The sequence below is a fragment of the Melospiza georgiana genome, chromosome 1 (assembly GCF_028018845.1).
Source record: "Melospiza georgiana isolate bMelGeo1 chromosome 1, bMelGeo1.pri, whole genome shotgun sequence".
Taxonomy (NCBI): Eukaryota; Metazoa; Chordata; class Aves; order Passeriformes; family Passerellidae; genus Melospiza; species Melospiza georgiana.
In genome coordinates, this window is record NC_080430.1 from 52,452,783 (window position 1) to 52,479,003 (window position 26,221).

General features: G+C 43.3%; 1 protein-coding gene across 1 annotated transcript in view; it reads left to right on the forward strand.

Moving 5' to 3' along the window:
• The first annotated feature begins 3,941 nt into the window (after positions 1-3,941).
• LANCL2 (LanC like glutathione S-transferase 2) overlaps positions 3,942-26,221 on the forward strand; it is a 33,119-nt gene continuing 10,839 nt past the window's right edge. Inside the window, exons 1-5 of the mRNA XM_058022174.1 lie at positions 3,942-4,323; positions 14,425-14,542; positions 19,354-19,561; positions 21,763-21,910; positions 22,514-22,660. Coding sequence (XP_057878157.1) covers positions 4,123-4,323; positions 14,425-14,542; positions 19,354-19,561; positions 21,763-21,910; positions 22,514-22,660 — 822 coding nt within the window. The 5' untranslated portion in view covers positions 3,942-4,122. The remainder of the gene's footprint in view (positions 4,324-14,424; positions 14,543-19,353; positions 19,562-21,762; positions 21,911-22,513; positions 22,661-26,221) is intronic.

Consider the following 26,221-nt stretch of genomic DNA (forward strand, 5'->3'; position numbering starts at 1 on the left):
CAACTGTCCATAGCTTATTAGACCTAAACAGCTTGAAATAATTTAGTAGCAGAATATATTCTTAAACAATGGTGGAGGTAAAAAGAAACTAGGAAGTGCAAATAAAGGGAAGTGAAGAGGGAATTAGGAAATCCTTTCTTATAGGCTACTATAGGTCTATGGCAGTGATCAAGCAGTAAAAGGTTTCCTGCAGAGCACAAAGACATCATAGACAGAGTGTAGTCTGAAGAGATGACCAGAGAAAAAGCAAAAGCTTTTTATGAAAGTATGAAAGACTATATTTGTGTTCAATAAAAGTATGACCCCTGATTTGCAGCAGGTATAAACTACTCCATCTCCACTGATCTGCTGAGAAATTGCCATACCTTGTTTTTCCACATACTGCTTTTAAATAAAGCAGCACACAGCCCTGTTCTCCACTATGCATCACCTCAGGGTCCATTCCTGAAGCTCTTGCTTCTCCCAGTTAATTTCAGTGGGATCTCTACAATCAGAAATAAAATGAGATTAATGCCAGCTGCTACAATGGTTTCCCAGAATTTAAAAAGCACTTTAGCATGGGTCATATACTCATCATCCTGCCTCCATGGAGCAAAGCATGGATGGAGTTGCTGCTTGCATATTTGTGGAGCCCTTATGCATGAAAATAAATGAGCACTATTACACTGCAATAAGAATGATCACAGATGCTGAAAGAACCATTGAACATGTCACAGCTAGAGCTATGGAGATTCCTGATGGGTGCTCACAGTCCTTCCACAGCCATATACATTGCATCATGCTGCAGCTCCCACAGGGTGTAGTGGGAAGGGCAGCTGTGTGCTAGTCCTCAGAAGGCTGACTCTGTTATACACGATGCTCTTTCCCACCCTGTTAGTTAGGTTCAATTACAACCACGTTGGGAATCCAGCAGCAAAATGCATAGGAAAGCACAGCATCACTAATGATTTATGTATGGATTCTGGTTTGTAGTCCTGACTGAAAATGTAAGAGATATTTTATTTTACTATTAAAAAAATTGGCACTAGTCTCATGATGAGCAGAGTATCAGATGCTGCAGCATGTGAACAGGATTGGAGAAAAGGAAAGGCCATAAGAGAAGCATTTATGATTTCCTCTGTGTAAAGAATGAATAGCCCATTGATCTGATAAGCAAAAACTTTCATCATTTACATGAAGAAACTGATTTCTAAGTAAGAATCAGGCTTTGTTTAGACATTAGTTGGATTTTACCTACATGATAGAAAGGAAATGCACAGCTTTCTGCTAGACTGGCTTGCTGCAGGGCTGCATATTTGCCCATGCTGCAGAAGGCAGGTTACAGGAGTGTTTAGCTGGGGTGGTGAAGTAAGGGTGAGGGCTCAGTGCTTTCAGTAACATTTAGAAATTTTCTGGATGAAAGCACAAATGTAATCATGATTTCAGTAGGCAAAGCCTCCTGCTTCATACTGCTGGAGATGAGAGATGTGAATTTATTATTGCTTAAAACTTACGTTACAGGTGGACGCCTCAGTCAGCCCAACTTTTTTCCTCCTCCTTCATCCATGATTCCCATTTGGGCTGTGGGAGCTCTACATGCATCAAGGGTAAAAGAACAAATGAAAAAACACTGAAAAGAAGCCTGAAAGTCTTTTGAACTCTATCCCACCTGCTAAGAACAAAAGAAGGCCTCGTATGCTGGAAACAAAACATACCACCTTGGAACGAATGTGAAGAACAGTGAACATGAAAGAAGTGCTCCAGAAAACAGGGTGTTAAACACAGCAGTGTGCAGATAATCAAACAGTGCAATGATGCAAAAGGGAAGAGATGCCAACCCAGCAACCCACAGCTCCACAAGAAGGGAAGAACCTGCTCTTGCAAGGTACCAGGAAGCACCTTCTCTCCTTACCTGTAGGCCTTGAGCAGGTACCAATTGGTATGATGCTGCTTCTATATTTGCACAATTTTGATTCAAAAAGAGTAGAAGGTGTAAGAAAACAGAAACCACATACACTCATATTAAAGGCTTAACTCTCATCTTCATTATGGGAATGCCATCACTTGTGCTGATGCAGCTGATCTCCACTAAGGGTAGGAAACCATCCTAGATGAAAACATGTTACTTAAAATATTTACTCAGAAGAAAGAGATGTTTTAAAAAGGTTCTGAATTTACCTTTTCAGGCACTGCAATACAGCACAAAAGATTTACCAATTAAAGAATACATGATGCATAAAGTGATTTTTTAATTATCAAAGAAGAGGATATTTTATAGATTACTCTGATTTTTAAGTGACAGGTTATATTTGCTTCCAGAACAAACACAAGGTACTTCGTGTCAGACAGGTTGCTTGGAATTTCTGCTTTGTCATCAGCTTAATTTATAAAAATAAATAAAATGAAGCAAGTATTAATTCAAATTCACATCCTGCGACAAGGTGGCAGGTCCCATTTATTCACATGTATATTGCTACCAGAAACTGTAAACTGAAGTTAGTGCCAGGACAGATGTCACCTATATTTAATCTTACGCACTGAATATGTGTTTTGATAGCAATAAAATTACCCAATGCATAAAACTAAAGATCAATAAGTCTGCACAGTGCCCAGTTATTGAATTAATGCTTTATGGTCCGTCTGACCTACAATTACTGGCAAAAAGGAATGGCATTGTTGGGGGTAAATATTTCAGGGGATAATGAAGTCTCCCGTGCCTGTATTTTGACACAATGCTGTGTGCAGCGTTTGGCCGGATTGCAGGCTTACTGCCGGCTCGCTCTACACAGCGATGTTTCAGTACGCAGTACCAATTCCTGAAGGCTATGACTACATCGACAGCACGTACCATTTATTTGTGAATAGAAAAGATTTCTCCTCAATGATTGTACAGTTCTCTCTCATCTGGAGCTCTTCTCCTAGCTTAAAGTGGAGGTGTCATAAGACGACGGGCTAAATTTATGGTGACACAGTGCCCCGGCATTCAGTCCCCCCCCGGCAGGACTGGATCCGAGACACAGCCGCGCGATTCACACGGGATCCAGACGCGGCTCCTCCCCAGGTGGGATGCGATCCCACCCTCGCGTCCAGCCGCCACCGCCGATCGCTGAGGGCCTTCCCCACCCACCGCCGCCAGCCCCCTCTAGGGCTGCGAGGTTTTCTGGTGTCTTTCGGGGGGGCTTGGGGCTGTTTTTCTAGCACGTTTTGGCTTGTTGGAGCGGGCTGCCCGCCGGCCGAACGGTGAGCGCGGCCAGGCCAACATTACAGCCGGGGGCGGGCCGAGGGAAGGAGACCACCCCCCTTCTCCCCGGGGAGCTGCCGCCTCTCGCCGGCTGAGGGGCGGTCGCCGCCGGCTGCGCCGTCCCCGCCGGGCGGTGGCCGAGGAGCGCGTCCCTCCCTCCCGCCGGGGCTGGCCGGGGACCGGCGCGCCGGGCGCGGGGGCTGCCGGCGGATGAGCGCGGCCCGGCGGCGGCTGCGGATGAGCCGGGCGAAGGAGCTGGTGGCGTACTGCCTGCTCCTGGGGCTGTCCGTGCCCCTCCTGCTGCTGCTGCCGCTCCTCTGAGATGCGCCGGGCGGCGGCTCGCCCCCGCCGCGGGGGGACGGGCGGGAGGAGCCGGCGGCAGCCCCGCTCCGCCGCCCGGCGTGCGGCCGGCGGCAGCAGCAGCTCGAGGCACTGACGCCCCGGCGGGGGAGGATGAGGCGCTGGGACGAGCTTTGCAGCCGTGCCACCCAGCCTGCGCCGGCGGGCGGGCTGCCGCTTCCCGCGGGGGGGCCCGGCCGCGCTCTGCCCCTGTACAGGCTGTGATGGCCCCGCGCTCGCCGCGCCCCCGCCTCGGGTGACAGGCACGCCGAGCACAGCCGCGGCCTCGCAGCTTTCCCTTTCGCCTGCCAAAGTTGGGCTTCGGTGGCTCGGGGTCGGGGCGGCGGCGTCTCCGCCCTGGAGCGGCCCCGATGGGCCCGCGGCCGCAGACCCTGTCACCGCAGCCGCCCTCCTGAGGCAGCCCCGCGGCACGGCCGCTGTAGCCGGGGGCAGCTGTAGCCGGGGGCGGCCGCGGCGCTCGCGTTGCTGCAAAGCCGCTCTGCGGGGCGGAGTGTGTCCCCGCCGGCTCGCCGTGCAGGGAGGCGGGCCGGGGGCCGGCTGAGATGGGAGAGAGCATGTCCAAGAGGCTGAAGCTGCAGCTGGGCGGTGAAGCGGAGATGGAGGAGCGGGCTTTCGCCAACCCCTACCCCGACTACCCGCCCCAGGGAGCCGTGGCAGCCCCCAGCGCGGCGGACGCTCACCGGGACAGGGCGCTGCAGCCGCCGGCGGAGGAGGACTCCCTCCCCTTCGGCGCCGACGGGAAGGTGAGTCCCGGACGGAGGGCAGGCGCCGCGTCCCGGAGCCTGGGCCCGGCCTCCCCGGCGGGTTGCTCGCTGCCAGCGGCCCCGCGGTGCGGGCTGCCGTGGGTTCCTCCCCGGGGCGGCCCCGGCGGGACGCGGGTCTGGCGGCGGGGGCGCTGGGACTGCCGCGGCCTGCGCGCCGGCAGAACTCGGGGCGGCCGCCGCGGCCTCGGGGGCGCCCGAGGGGAGGGAGCGGCGGGGTGAACTGAGGGAAGCAGCGGGAGCTCGGCCCGGCTCAGCACGGCAGCAGCGGCTCTGAATTCGGGCTGTTTGTTTTACCTCGGTACGGGAATGAACGCGGTGCCCCAGCTGAACGCTGTATAGTAGAACAGCTGTAGCTGCTCATACCACGGTGGTTTGGTGTCTCAGAAGAAGTTGTCAGCAGAAGTTGCCCGAGTTTCACCAGAGAAAATGCATAAGGGAATGGAAAAGATGAACGCCCATCTGAAAAAGGAGAGTTTATTTTCGGGTGACAGCAACGCTCACTCATTAGGTGAAGCTAGACTCTTCTCACGTGTTTATTTATTGACATGTGTGCTTTTATAGGTTCAGGTGCTCCATGATAAGCACCTGGCAAGTTGGTTCATGCTCACAGAAGGTCTGCCTGGTAGGACTGGTCACACTAGGTTCGCAGTCGTCCTGCTCTGGTTGTCTCCTTGATGCCGTGTGCTGGTTTTTGGTGTATTGTGAGTGTCTTAGGTTTTAAGTAGAGAAGCTGCTCTGGCCTGGCCTGTTAACTTGCAGGCTGGATTAATCTGCAGAAGGAATGCCAGAATATGGACTTTCTGTCATTTAGCCCGTCTGCAGCCTCATCCTTCAGTACTGTACAGCTTTGTCATCTTTTGCATGGAAAACACTGCGTGGTGACACTGCTGCTAGCACAAATACATTGATGGTGGGAAGTTAACTTCATAACTTTCTTTATTGTATGCTGAGATGAATAAAGGAAAGCTCTTGATACCCGCTCTGTATTTTCCTGCTTGTGACAATATGAAATTACCTTGGCTTACTGATAGAGTGGGACAAGGATGGTGATGCCCAACAGTGGGAGGGACATTCGCTCTGACCATTTTAATTACCTGCAGGACACCATCAGCTCACCATCAGTCCAAGGCAATGAAAGGTTTCACCAAGTTGTTTATGACTGAGGTTTATGAAGTTGTATGTGGCTAAGCAGAGTGTACAAAAGAGAATGCTTTGGGGTTTCAATGTCTTAACTGCTGCAGATAATTGCAGCTGTCAAAAGCAAAGCATTTGAGAAGGTTTAAAAAGCAAGAGTAGGTGTAACAGTGAAATGTACTTTGTTTTGTATACAGCTCTCTGGCAGTATGCTGAGTGTAGGTAACGATATTTTTTTTCCTTGTGTAAGAGAACTGTTATTTCTTTGTTCTTTTGTGTCTGGCTTAGTCTATAATAACCATCCAAGTATGATGAGTTGAATTATAAAGGCAGAGAGGAGATGGCAGAGCCACTATAGCTATATATTGTTGTTAAATCGGTAATAAACATACCGAGTCCCTTGTAGGCCAGTCATCTTGTGTACCTGCTTTAAACCCCACACTTCATGTCTATATTTTAAAAGAGAAAACACTCCTTCATTTACTGCTGATCTAGATGGACTAAAGTTTTCTCAAGTGAGTTAACCAGAAGAATGGTGAGATATCAAAAGAAGATGAACATCCTTGAAGATGAACACTACATCCTTAGAAGATGAACCTCTGTACATTTTAGAGTATACTAGATCTATTGCAGAATAGTTCAACTCTAATTTACTTCAGATTTGATTCTTGAATGAATCCAAATGGAGAGATGTTGTTCTGTGGCAGAGCTGAAATGAGTTAGTCAAGAATTTCTAGCTCTGTGTTCACATTAGCAGTGCCTGTTAGGCTCTCCTATGCATAAGAATGGTGTTTTTGCAGTGCATGTATGTGTTTTTTCCCGAGCATCAATGGTGGATGACATTCCTTTTTGGAAAGTGGCAGTCAGCTGCTATGGGTGCAGGTGTGTTCAGAAAATATCTTAGAGCACCTGAGTAGTCTTGTATTTGATAAAAGGTACTGTGTGTGGGCTCTGTTCGGGAGGGTGAAGTGCCTCTGGGAAAAAAATAATTCTGTACTGCCTTAAAACCATGTAACTACAGCAATTCTGTGCATTTCATAGAAGGCAGAAGCAAGCGTGCATTTTCTTTTGGTTTTGCATCTGCAAAATCTCAGGAGTCATTTTATGTGTTTCTGGGCTAGAATATAGCTGTGAGAATATTTATGTGCATTTATATTCTTTGAAGTATTTGCATGCTGTCACTCCTAGTACTGCCTTTTTGTGACATTTCATGATGGGCGCTTTTGTTGTTGTTGTGATTTTCAGTTTACGTTTTAGCGTTTTATTTTTGCATTTAATGACTCCCATTCCAGCGGAGAAATGTCTTTGCTTGCCTAAAGCCCCAGTGAAGACAAAGGGACTTTACACAGGGTAGGAAGTCTGTTCTGTAAACTTTTGTACACAAGCCCACCTAAAAATGAGGGCATCTTTCAGAAGGCCTCAGTGCAGTGCATAATGCATAATTCCACTCCCATCTGCTGCTGAGCGGAGTGAGGAGCGCTGAGCGACTCACGTAATGACAGCCTGAGGTGTGCAGGGCTCTGCTGTTGTCATGGAAGGCAATGCATTATTAATCCATTCGATTTCTTAGTCTGTCACGATTGCCATCTAAAATTCACCTGCTTGATAAAAGGACAAGAAGCTCTTCAAGGCATTGTCTGGAAGGTGAGACAATCGGGACAAAAATCTCCATATGGAAGTGTGTGTGGGTAAAGTATTGTTCAGAAATCTTGAAGGTATGGGAGTAGGAGAGTAGAATTTGAGGTTGCTGCTTTGCTTTCTTATAAGTAATCACAGTAAACAGTGCAGCTATCTATGTGGGCTCTGCTCATGTAGTTGAAAATCACTGTTTTCATAACTAGATCTCTTCATCATTAAAGTACCATGAACTTAAATTGCTTCTGTAACTTATCTGAGAAAGCCAAGGTAATAATTCATCAGACAGCATTAATTCTAAATTAATAATAAACAATTTTAAATGTAAACCTTTGTTTAATAAGTGATGTTTAATATTTCAATCAAATATACATCCTGTAGCCTTTTTCTTTTTTGTTTGGGCCCCACAGAGATACCTTAACCTAAAAATGTACCTATAGATATTATCTCAAAGTGGTCAGTCCAAAAGTTTTCAAAATGGAAATGTAGATGGTTGGGGGAGGCAGAGAAATTAATAGTCTCATAACAAAGAACACTCCCTAGTTCGTAGCTCCCTAGTGTGGTAGAGAGTTACACAGCTCTAAAGGATTTCCTGGGAAGGAAAAGGGTGAGGAGAGCTTGCTCCTGAGGGGTGCTGATGGCTTGTTCAAGGATCTCTTGCCTCCTCAGAGCCACCACAGCCCTGTGGCTGCATTTGCAGTATGGTCAGGTGTGATTGGGGGTTCTCCTTCACACTGACGACAGGCAAGTGACCTGGGAAGAAAAGGCAGCCTGATGTTATCTGCTCAGCCAGGGGAAGGTGGAAGCCTAGACAATGGTCTGCGTTTTGTGGTTGTGCAAAAAAAAAGAGGCATCCTTGTCATCAAGAAATTACCATGATCCCAGCCCTTACATTAAGATTGTCTGAATTTGTTGTGGAATCACAAGACAGAAGCAAAATTAGATTCAAACTTCATGGATTGGTCACTAGAGTGCCCAAACTTTTAACTTCTTTTTTAGGCAAATTCTTTCTTTGTATGTTTTTTCCTGACTTGCTATAGTGTTCTAAGAATATTAGAAAAAAGTGAAAAAAGTGGTATGTTCTGAGAAATGTAGAGAATACCTTATTAGGCTTTGCAGGGGACTTCTTACAGGGAACCTGTTCAAAGATAATGGTGCTCATTGGCAAGTACTTATTAATGGTGATATAGGATATTTACTTAGATTTATCATTTGGATGATTTAGTAGTATTTAGTTTCCTAAGTTTCCTAATGGTTTCTCAATCTCCTGTTACTTCTCATAATGCCATTATATGGCTTTTAAGTCTTCCTTCTCCTGTAAAATATACTTTTAAATACATATATATATATATATATGGATTTTTATCATAGCCTCACTTGTCTTCTCTCTTTGTTTTTTTGGGGTTTTTTTTCTTTTTTTTTTTTTTTTTGTTGTTTTGTTTGTTTTTGTTTGTTTTTTGGTTTTTTTTGTTTTTTTGGGGTTTTTTTGTTTGTTTGTTTGTTTTAGTTTGGGTTTTTTTTTTTTTTCATTTTTATAAACTTTGCAGTTGCCTCACTGTGCATTTTGGTTACCTCACTGGGAGCAGCAATTTCTCTGTGTTCTGGGACTGACTCAGCAACAACTTATACTAATGAGTATTATACAACTTATTGCACTGGAGGCAAAATTCAACCTCCAAAGCCACTAAATAATTCTTCCCACTTTTTTCCAGAGATGTGGGATGAGGTAGCTGCATTTCTTGAGCTTATTACTTTTTTGACCATTTCCTGGCTGTCCAACTCAGGCATGTGCTATTTTCATAGGAGACTCTCAAACAAACAAGGTTTGCAGTGTTCTCTGTAATTCTTCAGAAGGAAAGTTTGTTTTGCTTTTTGAGAGTCTTGGCCAAAACTGAGCCTGGAAATCACTCTGTCGTACTTCATTGTCCCTCACTAGCTCCTGGCAGTCGTACACAGCCTGGAAGGAAGAGCTGCTGTTTCTTTCCCACAGCACAGGCAGCACTGAACACTGCTTAGGGCTTTTCTGATGCTTTTGTAGTGAAAGCCTCTCCTGCTGTTCAGAGGTGACCACAGAGTTAAGCCTGTTTGGTTTCAGTCAACCAGTTCTGAATGAAAATACTTCATGAAATCAAACCCCCAAGTTCTGATTAAATTGTCTCACATCCATCCACTCTTCATCAGTTTCTAGTTTTATCTTGCAAACCTGCATGTTAATGAGTTGTTACTCCAGCCAGTTGTGTGGGCAAGTGCAATAACACGTACTTGCTTCCTGGTGAAAATAAATTTTATTTGGGTCTAACTGCAATTATCTGCTGTCAAGCTCAATATGTGGAATATATCTGCTCTCTGCATTGAGGTAACTTAGAATTGGTAGAGGTTTTAGCTTTTTTTGAAACTTGAGGACCACCTAAATTGTCACAGCTGGGCTAGACACTTTTGTGTACTGAGTGACTTTAAATTATACTCAGACTTTTATTTTCTCAGCTTTCAAGAAGTTGCATGTTGCTGTTAGGCTACGTGGAGGACCAGCAATTTTCAGTATTTCTCTTTTGCTTTATCAGTGTCCATTTCCCAAAACATAGGATATCCGTTAATCGTGTTTATTTTGGTTACCAATAATCTGGAGCTCTTTGATGATTCTTTGCGATGATCTAGATCTTTAAGCTTTGGATTTTTGCTGTCTTATAACCAATGAGAGATATTACTTCTTTCACACACAAATGCATTAGAGACAGTCTTATTTCTCACCTGCCTTAAGTAGTTCTTTCTATAACTTGAATGCTTGCCTTTTAATGATGCTTTTCACACCTTTATATCCCCTGAGACAGGGCAATGACTGTGTTTAAAGCCTATTCCTAAGCTGGCATTTGTAGCAGTGTAGGAATTTGCCTACAGCTATTGATTTCTCTATCTCTTCCTCCTCTCCCCCTTCTTTTGCCTTTTGTTTTGTTTTTTTCCCCTATTGTCACATGTATGGCACTAAGTGATTGATCACTGAAAATCAGTGCAATGTGTTCTACAGACAGTACTGTTTCAACGCATTTATTAAGCGTGTGGTTTTGCAGAACTGGCATTTGTTTGTGGAGGACCTGTGTGAGAAGTAGCAGAGAACTGTGAGTGTTTCAGAGGCTGGGTGATGAGCTTCGGCAGTGTCTGGTATTTTCAGAGAAGAAGGTGCTGCTCTTGGAGCTGTAAGAGTCTTTTGACTTGGGTAAAAATAAAGTAGAACTTGTTCTTCTGTACAAAAAGACTGGTCACCTCCCAGCAGACCTTGCTAGATTCTGCATATGGGATCCTACTGCCATCCCTTCTTGTCTGCTTTTGCAGGAACTTGTGGAGGTGAGTGTGAGAGCTCATCCTGCTTCAGTAGACCCATGCTCCAATGCATGGGTGTGAAACCTGGCTCCCTTACAGTCAGTGGCAAAGTTCCCAAAGATTTCTGTACAGCCAGGATTCCTCATTTCAGCAGAACTGTGAGTTTTCCCCTACTACATTCTTCCTCGCCAGTGACTTTCATGTTCTTTCTGCCATCTTCTATGCAAGTTTGGTTTTTGAATGAGTTCTTGCTGCAGCACCAACTTGAGCTCTGTTTTCTTCTCTTTGAAATACACTTTGGCAAAGACAACACAGCACCATGTTATGTGTTCTGTTCTACACATCACCAGCAACAAAATGAGGTGAATTAAAAGTATATATTCTTCTTGTCTGGGAGGTAGCACTGTGTGTATAGGTAATCTCCTTTCTACTTCAGCAGAATCAGTTATTTACTTTTGCAGTCTGGTTTTGCATGTAACATCTATCCCCCAAAACAGGATGAATTAAAATAGGGTTAAGAGCAAGATGGTTGTTTTGGGAGCTGGTGGTAGCAAGAAAGATTGGTACATTGGCAGCTTGTGAGGAAGCTGTGCTCTCAGGTCTCCATTGCCCTGCTGTGGCTCTGCACAAGTTCTTAGCATAGATGTCATGAGCAAGCAAATGCCAGGAGGTGTTTTTGAACAACACATGGGTATCTAAATGTCTTTGTCAATTGCAAATGAGATTACTCATCCCATGTCTGTCAAACCAGACTGTTACTTTAATGACAAAAGGAGTGCCACGAGGCCTCAGGGTTGCACTCAGACTTATATCAGCACTGTGACATTTGGTCCAAATGTGCATGTGAGACTTTAAAGTTACAGACTTCTCTTACCTACAGGAAATCATGATGTACAATACATGTATGCCAGCTGCTTATTGCCTCCTCTGCCCCTGGTTCTGGTTTGTTTTAATGCCATGCCATAAAGCTGGATATGGCTGCAATGGTCAGGAAGAACTGGTATGTTACTGTAATGTCGACTGCAAGTGGAATGTTTGGGGTTTTTAGGAGATTTTTATTTACATCATTATAGAAATTTTATAATATGGATATAATATTTTATATCTATAAATATAAATATAAAATATTTTATAAGAACAGAATCACAGAATATTCTGTGGTGGAATGGACCTAGAACAACCATTGAGTCTGACTCTTAAGTGAATGGCCCATATGAGGATCTAGCCCATGACCTTGGTGTTAGCACTGTGCTCTAATGTAGGTGTGTAGTTCTAGTGCTGAATTTACAAAAGTAAATTAGTTAAATTCTCTTTAGAAACCCTACAAATGAAAGAAAGCGGATAGGGGAAACATGTATTGATAACAAGGACAACATAATTTAGACATCTTGTGATTAGTGCCAAAGGTGAGTGATGTTACAGAAGTACTTACATTCTTTAAATTTTTGTTGGCTTTGGAAGGCTTTATATTGGGATATAGCTTTGCCTGCTCCCTCACTGCAATGGAAAAAGTGATATGGTTCAAATAAATAACAAAACTATTAATTTCCAAACTAACACATTTTGGTTTTTCTGCATCACTTTTGTGCTGATAATGAGCCATGTTAACTACCATAACCAGTATGGCACAAGGCTCTATTTGGTATAATGAGGAATGAGCCCTTGTTTTTGTGTTTTGACAATATAAAACTTGGGCAGTGTTTGGGATGATAATGGTTGTTCTCTCTGCAGCAGCAGAGGAGTAATGCAGCAGTTGAATTCCTGGAGAAAGCCTTTTTTGATTAAAGGTACCCTTCAGCTCCTGCTATCACTCAATCTGTTGTGAACCAGAAGTAAATGTGCCACTGGATATCAGAGATCAGGCTTCCTGGCTTTTGTTTGTCCCTAAAGGAATAACAAGTTACCTCCAGCAAAGGCTGAATGCCAGCTGGAAACATCCTCTTGAGATGAATGTGCTTCTGATTAAAATCAATCTGTGCTCCACACAAGTGTGTGTGTTATGCTCACTTGTAATGCTGCCCCAAGATTCCTTGAAGGAAGCTTTTAAATCTTCTAAAGCCACCTTTCAATATTCATTTCTTTGTGCAATTAATTTATTCTAGTGCATGTAAGCGTATGTTACAAGCTTATAGGGAAATCTTATAAAATGATCAGTGACAGTGCTTGCTTGGGAAAGCTTCAGAGCAACCAGAAAAAAAGAGAGAAGGATAGCTGGGGAAAACTTAGTTGCCACTTATAACCTATTCACACTGACATAAGCTTGGGAGCAGCTTTGTTTGGACTTACAGATAATTATAAAAATATTAATAAAAATATCCTTTAATCTGTGCTTTTTCAAGCACTGAACCAAGACTAGTAAATTACAATTCAGATTCTAGAGAGAGAGATTACCAACCTGAGCTAAATTATTTGTATGGGACTGAGGTTTCAATGCAGAACCCAGGCATCCTGATGTCCTAGTATTCCCCTCCTACCTCTAAGTAATTTAATCTGGTGTTTGATATAAAATATCCTGATTTGGTAACAGCAGGTGTATTGTCAGAACAAAAAGATAACCAGCATGCTTGTGATGTGCAGTAGGTAAATAAATGGGGAGTCTGAAGCCTTAGTTCACTCTTGTCAGACAAGCTGAGCTCTGTGCCTGGATGCATCCACGTGAATATCCTCATGCTGTTTCACCATATGCCTTAGCATCGGCATAGCTGTCTTTTGAAGGAGAGAAGCTCTGCCCTTGAGGAAGGTTTTCCTTTGTGTTGAGACCTCACTGAACCAGTCAAAAAGGGAGGGTGGTGTGGTGCTGGTGATGTGGATGCATAGTACAGTTCCCTAACAGAAAGGTGCTTAACACCACTGAAGAGTAACAGGCTTCAGATGCCTACTGTGTTTGGCTGCTCGAGATATTAGAGAAGGTTAAGGTGTCTCTAACTTGTTTCTAGAATTATATGTGTTCAGTGTGAGATATTTCCTTTTCCCTTCCTATCCTACCGTGGATATTCTTAAATGGATTTGAACTATTCAGCCTGAAGATTTCTGGTGTGTCAGAAGCCTTGTGCAATTCTTAAATACTTCTGATTTCTGAATCTGTTGGATGGATGTTTGAAATCACTGATTTTTATTTGAAGTTTCTCTCTGAACAAGAGTTATGAAATGTGGCACATCTTGAGTAATCAGTTGCATGGTAGCATCCAGGACCTGTAATTTATCCAAACCCCACACTTGGGGTGTGCTGTAGTCAAGAACTTACTGTACTACTGTGCTAATTTCCATGTTCCATAGGCTTTAGGGGGTAATCACTAACATATCTTCCCTAAAAGTGTGCATAATAGAGAGAAATGTTGGAAAAGGTAAAGTACTCTCTGATAACATAGATCATGTATTTCATCTATATAAGCATTTTTGGTCAAAAGTAAAAGCAAGCAGCATGTAAAATCAAAGACTTGTTTCTTTCCCTTTGTTCCTGAGCTGAAGATGCTGAGCTGCTTCTGCTCATCTTCTTTGGCTTGATTGTCTTGAGTATTCTGTACAAAGACTGGTCACCTGGTACATTTCTTTTCCTTGGGCTTTTTCCTGCTCTGTAGTGCTACAAAGGGTGTGCAGGGTCCTTGTGATGAGAGCAAGCACCTATAACATGGGGGGCTTGTGCTGTTTGTCCATAACATGGTCTTGGTACCAGGACCCTGATTAGAATTACATGCTGTCATAGTGTCCATAGCTGTTCTTTGTGTGACTTTAAAGAATGCACAGGTAATTTTGTCTAATGTAGATACCTGTAACTTACTCTAAAATGTAGTCAGAATGAATTTACAAGAGACATACTTAAGATGAACCACCTTGATGCTGCTGATTGCTGTATGTGTTATTTATTTCCTAGTTATTTTTTTTGCTTGATTGTTTTTGGTTTGGTTTGGTTTTCTTCCCAAACAAGAAAGTGGAGCAGGCACTTTGCATTGTTTAATTACTTTCTTTTCTGGCTTGTTCCCTGTCTCCTGCTTTCAGGTCAATGCTCGGTTCTCAAAACGGATCCAGGCAAAAATCAAGGACCTTCTGCAACAAATGGAGGAAGGGCTGAAGACGGCAGATCCACATGACTGCTCTGCCTATACTGGCTGGACTGGTGAGAAAGCTAGAATTTCAATGAAATGTATTTGTAAAATGATGTGATTGGATTTATGCACAGGAGATTCTGATATTCTCATAGGAGTGGCAGAAATCCTCTGTTACAGGCATTTTTGTGAGTTGGTTTTTCTTTTAACTCTGGAACCTTGGTCACCACTGCCTGTAACTTGCATTGACTTCAGCAAAAAAAGATACAGAATGGTAATTGACTTTTGTATATGGAGATCAGTGTTTTGCAAGAGGAGTGGATTTTCTAAGGCTGCTCTTTTATCTTTCCTCTTGTTTCTTTAAAATTGCTTTTAAAAAATTGTTACTTTTCACCTTTTTCTGTTCACCAGTCTACTAGTTACCAGTTTTCTAATGGTAACAGCATTTTCTAATCTCTGGGAATAGATGGGGGGAATATGTTCTGTGGCCAGAGGCTTGTAGCCTTCAAATCTGGAATTTGGGTAGTTTGGCTATTCTTGTTCTGTCTGTACAAAAATGGTAAAATGGTTGTGTGAGGAGGGGGAGTGTAGAGGTATGGATGCAAGACTGTGAAGATCGTGAGGAAAATTAGGCATATGCAGGTGGTGGTTGTTGCTAGGGACCATTTTTCATTTAGCATTGCATCACTGATGCTGTCCAGATGTAAATGAGCCCTTCTAATTGGTGTGATTTAACCTCACCTGGCAACTAAACATCACACAGCTGAGCACTCACACCCTGCCTCTCCTATATCCCCTCTGCCATAGTTGCATAGGGAGGGGATTTGAAAAAAAAAAAAAAGATAAAACCCATGGGCTGAGATAAGAACAGTTTAATAATTGAAATAAAGTAAAATAATAATAGCAATGGAACCAACAAATAATTACAATTGTAATGAAAAGGGGAGAAGGATAAAATGCAAGAGAAATGGGTGATGCTGTGTGACCAGGTTCACAGGGGTCTTAGGCTGAGGGAAGAGATGAAGATCTGACTCCATGTTTCAGAAGGCTGATTTATTAATTTACGATATATATTACATTAAAACTATAGTAAAAGAATAGAAGAAAGGATTTCATCAGAAGGCTAGCTAAGAATAGAATAAGAAGGAGTGATAACAAGGGCTTGTGGCTCAGACTCTCTGTCCAAGCCAGCTGGTCTGTGATTGGCCATTAATTAGCAACAACCTCATGAGACCAATCACAGATCCACCTGTTGCATTCCACAGCAGCAGATAATCATTGTTTATATTTTGTTCCTGAGGCCTCTCAGCTTCTCAGGAGGGAAAATCCTAATGAAAGGATTTTTCATAAAATATGTCTGTGACAATGCAGAATGCCTTTGCTCACCACCTGCTCACCAAAGTCCAGCCCACGCCTGAGCCGAGATTGGTGGCTTCCAGCCAGCTCCCCCCAGTTTATGTACCCAGCATGATGTCCCATGGTAGGGGGATATCCCTTTGGCCAGTTTGTGTCACTTGTCCTGGCCATGCTCCCTCCCAGCATCTTGTGCACCTGCTCCCTGGCAGAGCATGAGAAAATGAAAAGTCCGTGACTTAGGGTAAGCATTGCTCAGCAGCAGCTAAACCATCAGTGTGCTATCAGTGTTATTCTCACACTAAATCCAAACCACAGCACTGTAGCTACAGAGAAGAAAATTAACTGTGCCCCAGCTGAAACCAGGACACTGATCCTTTAGGCAGAGCCTGCAGTTTTCATGTCGGATGTGGCCACCGTTCTTCAAGTTGCCAGGACATGTCCATCTAAGCCTGTTAAGTGTGACTCTGCTGAATAGACTGGCATATTCTGTTCCTGCTCTTCCAGCTCAAACTTCAGGCATACTTAAACTTTTAGCACTACATGTTTGAAATATGGCCTGTGGAGATCTATTCTTTTATCTCTGTCATGGGGGGGGGTAGCTTGGAAAAGCTCTCCAGCCTTCATCCATCCTTAGGCTTAAATCTGGCAATTAAAGGGTAAAATTTCTTTGCTTTTTTCTTGATGTTTTGGTACAGATGGTGCTGTGGGTGGATGGGTGGGGAAGTTTTAGACAACTCAGGCTTAAAAGATAGACGTGTTTCAGGGTCTGAAAGTGACTGGCTGCTGAGTGCGTGCAGATCTCCAGTGGTGGGCTTTCTCGTGCTGACAGTATGGAATGGCTCCCGGGGAGCACAGTGACTGACAACTGAAATTATGGCTGATAAACCAGAGCATACTGAAAATGAGTCATAAGGTAAAAGTAACAGCCATCATTAGCTGAAACAGGAATATAGATGAACAAGTGACGTTGTCTAATGAGTGTGGGATTTTTCCATCCTGTGGAAGGATTGCCATTTACATCTATTCCAAGCTGTTAACTTCTTTCAAGGCTCCTGTGGATATGGTTCTGAATAAAAGTATTTAAATGATCTGGTTTTTAAAATACTTAATGCAGATACTTTTTCCCCAAACTTGCTCTTGCTGCATTTTGCTAGCGTGCAAATCAGAAGGTAAAAGTAGTGCTGTAAACAACTGCCCTGCTTTTTATGTACTAAGTCTAGACAAATCTTACTGGCAGTGCAGTCATGAGCATTGGCTTGCATTTTGTGAAACGTCTTTAACATCTTGGAACATGTGCTGTTGGCATGTAGCAACCATGGGACACATGTAAGAGTCCATCTTACTTATACAAGTACTTTTTTACTTGTCCTCTTGTACTTTTTGGCCAGACCTCTTGGAGGAGTCATTTTAAGGGTGTTGCACTGAGAAACACTAGGAAGGATGAGATAAACTGGACTTTGTGGCTGTGTTTCTAATCATCCTTTGGTCAAGCCAAGATATTTACACATCTGTTGCAGCATAAAAAAGGGTTCCACAAATCCCTGTAAATAGCCCACAAGTTCCCATGATGCTGAACTGGGTTACCTAAACTCTGCAGCTTTCTTCTTAGATTCAGCTAGAAGGGCTGGCTCAGAGCCTGCCCAGGGAGCATGTGAGGATGTACCAGCGCTCTTGTGGTGCTGTTGTTCTGGTACTACTGAGATAGCCTCTCTGGGAGCTCAGTGGGCCTTGTGTGTACTGGGCTTTGGATGAGGCTCAGGAGAGCGCTCTCCCCATTCAGAAATGGGTTTGAGTTACAGTGTGGTCTGGAGATAAGTGATTGGCCAATAGGCATCCACTTAGATGGATTTGTTTCACTTCCTTCAGCCTACATTGTTGTTACTTTTAAGGTTTTAGTTTGTTTGAATGGAAAACTATGTAATGAGTTCAACAGAGTGAAGCTTAATAGTACCTCCTGGCGTTCTTAGAGCCCTGATTTGATTTCTGGCTTTTATAAACCTGCTTGACTTGTACAAGCTTGTAATCTTGTTATGAAATACTTTTAGGGGGTGTGAAGAACTTGGGAACTTGAATCCAAAAACTCATCAAAATATCCTTTTACAAATCAAAAGGGAAGTCATTTCTTGCATATAAGAGATGAGAATTGTACAATTAGTATACTGAATCACACATGTGCTTGTTAACTCAAATTTTTGAATCTCCAGTGATCTCTTTGTGTAGTGGGTTGATGCCAGCTGAATGCAGGGCACCCACAAAGCCTCTCTCTCACTCCCCTCCACAGCTGGACAGGGAAGAGAAAAATACAACGAAGGCTGCATGGGTTGAGATAAGGACCAGGAGAGATCACTCACTGAATACCATCATGGGCAAAACAGGCTAGAATTAAAGATATTAATTGAGTTTATCTCTAACAAAATCAGAGCAGGATTGTGAGAAGTAAAATAAGACCTTCAAAACACCTTCTTCCCTTCTTCCCAGCTCTGCATCCTCCCCCAGCAGCACAGAGAGACAGGGAATGGTGGTTATGGTCAGTTCATCACCCATGGTTTTACCCCCTGCTTGGGAGGAAGAGTCATTCCCCTGCTCCACCATGGGGGTCCCTCCTACAGGAGACAGTTCTCCATGAGTCCATCTCACAAGCAACAGCTCTCTGCAAACCTGCAGCATGGGTCACTCTGCCATGGGGTGCAGTCCTCCAAGCACAAGCTGCTCCAGTGTGGGCTCCTCTCTCCTCAGGGGTTACAGCCTCCTTACAATAGGTCACAACCTCATCTTGGGCTGGCGTGCCTGCTTTGGTGTGCTCCATGAGTTTTCTCCAGGGGCTGCAGATGGATCTCTGCATCCCCATGGTGGGCCTCCATGGGCTGCAGGGGTACAGCCTCACCTTGATCTGCACCACAGCCTGCAGGGGAATCTCAGCTCCAGTGCCTGGAGCACCTCATCTCTTCTCCTTCTTCACTGACCTGGGGTCAGCAGAGTTCCTCTCACATGTTCTCACTCCAGTCTTCTCTGGCCACAATTACAACTGCTCAATAATGTTTTTTCCTCTTCTTCCTAAATCTGTTATTACAGAGATATTACCACTATTTCTAATTTCCCAGTCTTGACCACATAAGCCTTTGGAGCCACCAGGAATTGGCTCTGCCAGACATGAAGGAGGCTTCCAGCAGTTTCTCACAGAGGCCTGTATCCCCCCACTACTAAGGCTGGGCTATGCAAACCCAATACAGTTTGCCAAGTGTTGAGGCCTGAGTCATGAGTTTGCTTCTTTTTTTGGAAATTGAGGCTCTACCATTGGGCTTCAGTCAGATAACTTTTATTCTTCCCACCATCCCATTGAAATGTCATCCAAATAGTGGCCCAGTGCCTTCACACTGTGTAAGCTGGGACCCTTGACTGACATGATTTATTGCCAAAATACCTGTTCACATTTGAGTTACTGGTTCAGAGGCACCAAAGAGGGGAATAGGATGCACTTAGAAAGAAAAATAAGTGAACCTCTCTCTTTTTCATGTGTTCATTTCAGGTATTGCCCTCTTATATCTGCAACTATACCGTGTCACCAAAAACCAGAGCCACTTGCAGCGATCTCTCGATTACGTGAAGAGAATCCTTCGCAATCTGAATGGCAGAAGAGTCACTTTCCTCTGTGGTGATGCTGGGCCATTGGCAGTGGGTGCAGTGGTTTACCACAAGCTGAAAAACAGCAGTGAATCTCAAGATTGTGTTGCCAAGTAAGTGGTTGATGGTGGGAAATGCCATGCCCTTCATTTGTAGAGAGCATTGGTTCAGTAACTTTGCAAGTGAAATTTTAGAGGACAGGGTTAAAGAATGGACACTTTCTCTCCTGATAAGGTTTTGGTACAGCAATACAAAATAGGCTTTATCTTTATTAAAGCTGGCTTGCACTTGATTCATATTTAGTCGTTTATCTTGAGTCCTCTATCGCTGTTAGGACAGGATGTCCTGGGCATATCTGTAGTGCACACACGTTCTGATTTTGTCACATTGAAGTGACATTTAACAAAAGCCACGCTCTTGTCATCAGCAATATGTAGTGCTTATGCAGTATGTGATGCTTTCTGTAAAGAGTGGGTCTTAGTTGTAGATTCATTACAAAACATGTGCACTGGGTCTGGATGCAGGCAGACAGAAACACGGTGTATGGGATTGATACGTAACAAAAATTTAATATATCAAAGAGGAAGTATTTGCAGGAGCAGATTTGTAAAGGCAAAGAATTTAATTAGGTCAGAGCATATGAAGGGTGGCCTGAAAAAATTCCAGCCCTTTTTCAAAGTAATCTAAATGGAACAAATGTCTCAAGAAATCCCATTCAGTGTAGCTTCATTAGAGAGCTGACTGTGCCTTTGCTGGTACAGTTGATTGCTATCCCAGCAAGGGCTGGAAGCCCTGGAACCCTGTGGGGCTTGCATTCAGCACCACAGTCCATCTGATAGCTGTCCAGCAGCACACCTCAGGCTGGCAGAATTTGCAACGAGGCTTATGTCCTCATCTCCATTCTAGTTTATGTTTGGAAATGTAATTGGTCTCTTTCTATTCTGGAATCCTAGTGTGATTAACCTCTGCTGCTGTTCCTGAATGAATATTTCAGTTTTGAAATGAGTGTTAGGTTTGGGTTTTTTTGCTTTTACAACTGGCTGTCAGCTTGGGCATGTCATTTTGAATGCAGCTCAGAAAGCAGCATTGCTTACTGTAAGGCAAAAAGCATGAGTATAGCAAAATGAGATTAGCAGTAAATCTTAGGGTTGCCTCTCCTTGGAAAATAATTTCTATGAGGAGTAGTGAAAAGGAGTTTAGTTTGATTATTTGTTTATATTATAACTTTTTTTATTTACAAATATATACATGACACCAGCTGAGTGGCACATTATAGATGTAAAATGTTATCTGTGATTTCACTTTTTTTACCTTGTCCAGTTGTATGAGTTCAACAATAAAACTTAATAGCGGACAATTTAGAAGAAAATAATTTAATTCTAAACCCAAAGCATAGCTCTGAGAAAGGAGATATAAAACTGGGGTTTTTTAGTAGCTTTTTCCTAGTATTGAGCAGGGACAGCATAAACACATGATTGAGGTCAGTGGTTTTGCTATGGCATGATATTAATGCTAACATTTCTCCTGAGAAATAATAACTGGAGGAATCTGGGAATTGAATTTAGTCTTAATCCAGATTGTTGTTACCCCTCTCCCAATTTAAAATGGGATCATCACCATGGTTTCATCTAAATATCAATTTAATCAGAAAAGATAGGAAGAGATAGGGAGGGAGTGGCCATAAAACAGATCTCTGACCCACCTCGGTGTAATACAGACTGGTAGAGTATTAGCAGAGAGTCATTCTGTAGAAAATGAGGATTACCACTGCCAGCACTTCTTGTTTCTCATTTTTTCACTGCTAAAGGCAAGCAAAACACTTGTGCACTATAGCAGTGTGCTTTTCAAAACTGAGGTGCTAAATGTTTGAGACAATGTGTTTTCTTAGGAGAGGGAATGACAAATGGTGGTATTGGGGTTTATTGTGTGTTTGTTTTTTCCCCTCTTAAACACGTATAGTTGAGTGTTCCTCACTTTGGTGAAATTCCCAGAGGTTCCAGGAGATTTCTGTCTTTGCTGGAGTAGCTCTCTGGGCTTCTCCTTCTCCTACCCTGCATCTGTTTCTGCCTGCACAGAATCCTGACAGCTGTGCTGATACTGGCCTGGCTCTGGCTCACAGAGTTTCCCATCTCCAGGATGGCAGGTGTGCAGAACTCCTGCCTGTAAATCCAGCAGCCAGCTAGGCTGGGAGTGGTTGAAGGGGGTTGGTGGGGCTTCACCATTTGTTCTGCTTCTGGCTGGATTGATGGGCTTGTGCAATGCAGTGTGGTCTCTACAGAAGATCCTCTCTCCCCACCTTCACTGTGTGATGCAGGTTGTTGCAGCTCCAGAGGACAGTCATCAGCACAGATTCTGAACTTCCAGATGAGCTGCTCTACGGCAGAGCAGGTTACCTGTATGCCTTGCTGTACCTGAACACTGAAATCGGTCCAGACACTGTCCCACAGTCTGTTATCAAAGAGGTAGGACACTTCTCTCTCTCCAGCATCACAGTATCACTGAGGTTGAACTGGGATCACTCCTATACATATTTCAAGCAATTTAAGAGAGGGGTGCTGGAGAGAAGAGGGGCTTAGAGCTGGAAACCCAATTTCATCTCATTCAGTCTCTTCCCTCTTTCCCTGCTGCCCAGCTGGGGCTGGGACAGACCAGTGTGGGTGGGTCTGTGTCCAGCCAAGGAAATAAGTCAATATGTAACTAGTTTTGACCACTTGAGACATTGTTACCAAAAAAACCCCAGAAGTGTGCAAGTATTTTAAGTTAAAAGAAAGGAAATTTAGCGTGGGGAGCATGCATGACCATTTTGCGGATACCAGAACCAGAGAAGCCAGGGCTGGAAAAAAAGCAATTAGAAATATTGATAGATTAAATTTTTACTCTTAAAATATAATTGAATTCATCATTAAGGAAAATACTTTTTCTCCCTCAGCACTCAAATCCAAATGAATTGAATATTGTTGTCCTACCACTGTATTGTGGCTTATTGTTTGTTGTGGGTTTAGTCATGCAGAAGCAAAACCCTCTGGATTGAAGAAAGCAACATCAGGATATGTTCTTTTCCTTAGGTAATAGATGCTATTATTGAGTCGGGGAAGAACTTCTCCAAGGAGGAGCGGAAGACAGAGCGCTGTCCTCTGCTGTACCAGTGGCACAGGAAGCAGTATGTTGGAGCAGCCCATGGAGTGGCTGGCATCTACTACATGCTCATGCAGGTAAGAGCATCTTCTCTTGGCTGGGGTGAAGTAGCAGAGACTTTTTGATCAGAGGGATAATATCTTCAGCTTTCATGCATGTGCAGTGTTGTGCTGGATCAGGGTCTCACAACTTGGAGTTAGACTGCAGCACAGAGCTGTGCTGAGGTGCTGCCTAAGGGTTTGATAGCAGAGGAAAACGGTGACTAGGGTAGGATCACATTAGAATGAATTAACTCTTGAGCTGTGGTTCAGAGCACCAGCTTTTCAGGATCTGATTTCTTGTCCTCAGCAAAGACAGTGAAGTGAGTGAAGTGCTTTCTCTCATCTTCATACTTCTTCTGGTACCTTCAGTTAGAACAGCTAAAAATTCACTTACTCACTATCCATCACTCTTCAATTTTTTGCCATTTTAAAATTATTGCACTGCTGGTGCCTCCTGTCCTCCATGCCCTTCCTCTCTTCTGTAGTGATTTTTCCCCCCCTACTGTCTTGATGCTGTTGGAAGACTATCCTTAATCACATGTTTGTCTTCCGTATGCTTTTAATATTCAGATGTTTTTCTTCTTCCTTGGCTCCCCTATTTCTCACACAAAAGTCTGATGTACTTTTGTGTATTTATGACCTCTGTTTTCCTCTTTTTGTTTTCCTTAGTGAGATTCCTCTTTTCTGTAAACCTCCTCTTTCTCATATTTAAATCAATTTCCCCTGCCCTGAGATTTCCAATAGGATTTATGATTATTTTTGTTCTACAGTCTGGGAAAAGAGCCTTAAGATTCATTATAGAAGATTGCCACAGAGCTACAAAACTTTATTGCACCTCTTTCTGGTGTTTGAAGGTGCTGCTGCCAGTCTGCACGTCTCTGTAAATATGACTTTCCTTGCCAGCTCATGCAGAATGAGTTTTCTTCAGGCAAATGGAAGGACTGTACATCCTCACAGTCTGCAGCTGTGTACCAGTGTTCACTGCAGAAGTGATTGTGCTGGTATTTGGTGCTGCCACTGCTCAGCCATTCCTTGCTTAGAGGAAATGCTGTGTTTCAGATTACCTTACACCATTTCCACCAGCAGTTCTGGTTAAACCAGCTGACTTTGCTATAGAAGTAGCTACTGCTCTGCTACCTGGGGTGTGTCTTAACCTTACTATACCCATTTTCTGCAGTGACCATCCCACTGGGGCCCCAGGCTGTTCTGATTTACCCTGTTCCTATCTTTACCTACTGCTTTCTTCAGCATGGTTGTCCACCCCCTTCTGCTTCTTTCAGCTTTCTGGCTTCTCTTTTTCTTTCCCTGCTTGTGCTAGATTTTCAGAGAAACATCTAGTCTTCTAAGGAAGGTTCCTTAAAGGCTCCATGCTTCATTTACTATTTAAGGCTGATAGCAGAAATCATTGCTCATTGCTTTTTGGTTTGAGGAGAAGCTATTCTATCTACATGTTAAAATCCTAGTTATTTTTCCTTTACATGTAATTGCTGCTTTTAAGAATTACCAGAAAGCCATTGTTTATGCAGCATTAGATTACCATATTTTCACTGTATGTTAAATATTGTGAGTCATGCAAAGTTGAGTCATCCACTGCAGAAGAAGATGGCATATCAGAGTCCCATACTTTCCTTATCCCTCCCACGCCAAATGGGGTGAATTTTGCTGTATTTTCATCAAAGAATTCAAGAGATGGTTTGTTGAGTGGTTATTTGATAACAAAAAAAAAAAGGCATTGAACATTGCACCTGAGATGTGAAGGTTACTGAGGGTAATTCCTGTACAACACCTCTATCATACAATCATAGAATATGCTGAGTTGGAAAGGACAAATCAAGGTCATCAAGTCCAACTCCTGGCCCTGCACAGAACACCCCAAAAATGTTCCCAAAGTGTTGTCCAAACACTTCTTAAACTGGAGAAAACAGATATTGCTGGAGTTATTTACAGGCTGCTAGAAGAATAAGAGCTTAGCCATGTTAAGTAACTATGTTCCCAGAGTGTTGTCCAAACACTTCTTAAACTGGAGAAAACAGATATTGCTGGAGTTATTTACAGGCTGCTAGAAGAATAAGAGCTTAGCCATGTTAAGTAACTCTTCCAGGAGGTAGAGGGAGGATTCTGAAATGCTAGCTAGGAAGTCTGTACTCTAAGATCTTTCACTAACCCTGAAACAAAAGTGTCTGTTTGCATACCCTTGCTCTTGGCCAGAAAGTCAGGACACACACCTGTAGGTTACTCTTTAGCTGTTTGAAGTGAGTGCTGGGAGCCTCAGCAGCTTGGGCAAGAAACTCCCTTGTACTCAAATCTTCTTGGAAACGCAAGGTAAGGAGGTTTGTAAAGAGCCCTGCTCCTCTTGGATTTACCTCCTAAGGATTTCTGAGCTGGCCTGGGCTTGCCTTGCACAGCTCCCGACTGAAGGCATTTATTGCTGGTGCCCATCCTCTTTGCCTTCTTCTTGTGAAATCAAGAGCCCCAACACAAACATTCCTATGAAGTCTCACTACCACACAGGGAGGATTCTGAGTGAGAGCTGATTAACTTTGGGGTGTTTTTGTCTTCTGGCTGAGGGGAAATAGAGGCTTCTCATTTCTTCAGGTTACTCAAAATATAGCTATTGAAAGTTTGCATTCATTTGGCTGCCAGACTTTGAATTCTAGGAGTGTGCTCACCTGTTGAATACAAATGTGCTGGAGCTGGTGGGAAACAGTGGAATTTTACGACATTGAATCAGTAATAAAGACAAGTTATTTTAAAAAATAAGGTCAGTTATGAGGCTGTTATAGGCTCCAGTGCCTGTGGTTGTTCCCAAAGCTTGCGGAAATTCCAGAAATCATATAGATTGTGTCAAAATACAGAGCTCTGCTGTTACAATGGTGGAAAATGGGCTGGTAGTGGAGGGAATGCCAACCAAGAGCAAATGCAGACACCACAGTTACTTGGCTTCTATACCTTTAGTTACAAGGAACATGCAGGATTATGGATGTGTTCTCCATTTGACAAGGATGTAAATTAAACAAAAAATTAGAAAGGAAATTCCTAAGAGCAACTGAAGGATGATTTTGTAGTGCAAAGATGTTTAGGTATTTGGTGAGGTAGTTATTGCTTCTGAAATTGGAAATGCAGATTTATAGCCCATAGCTTCAAGGAGCTTTGTTTATGATGGAAAACTTGAGCCTTCATAGATCTCTTGCCAGGTATGCTGCTATATACACTTTCCTTCATTTGTTGGGAAATAGTTATTTTTAAAACAAAATGTGTAACCCATTATATTGGAAGTCTGTATTATGAGCACCATGTGTACAAAACTGTTTTTCTTCTGTAAGTGTTGTCCCTATTTTAAGTTACAAAGAGAGGTCTGGGAGTCGTCATAGGCTGTTCTCAGTTCTTCCATAATCTTTCTGTGTCACCTCCATTAAGACAGGTAACAACTTGGTGCCCCAATTTCTTTGTCTCTGCAATGACTGTAAAAATGCTCTTAGCAAGGGTGTAATAAGCAGACATTAATTAAATCTGTAGGATGTGATTCACAGTATTTGGATCAAGGGCACTTATGTAGGATACTTGAAAACAGATTGTAGAATTAAGTGTTGATACACA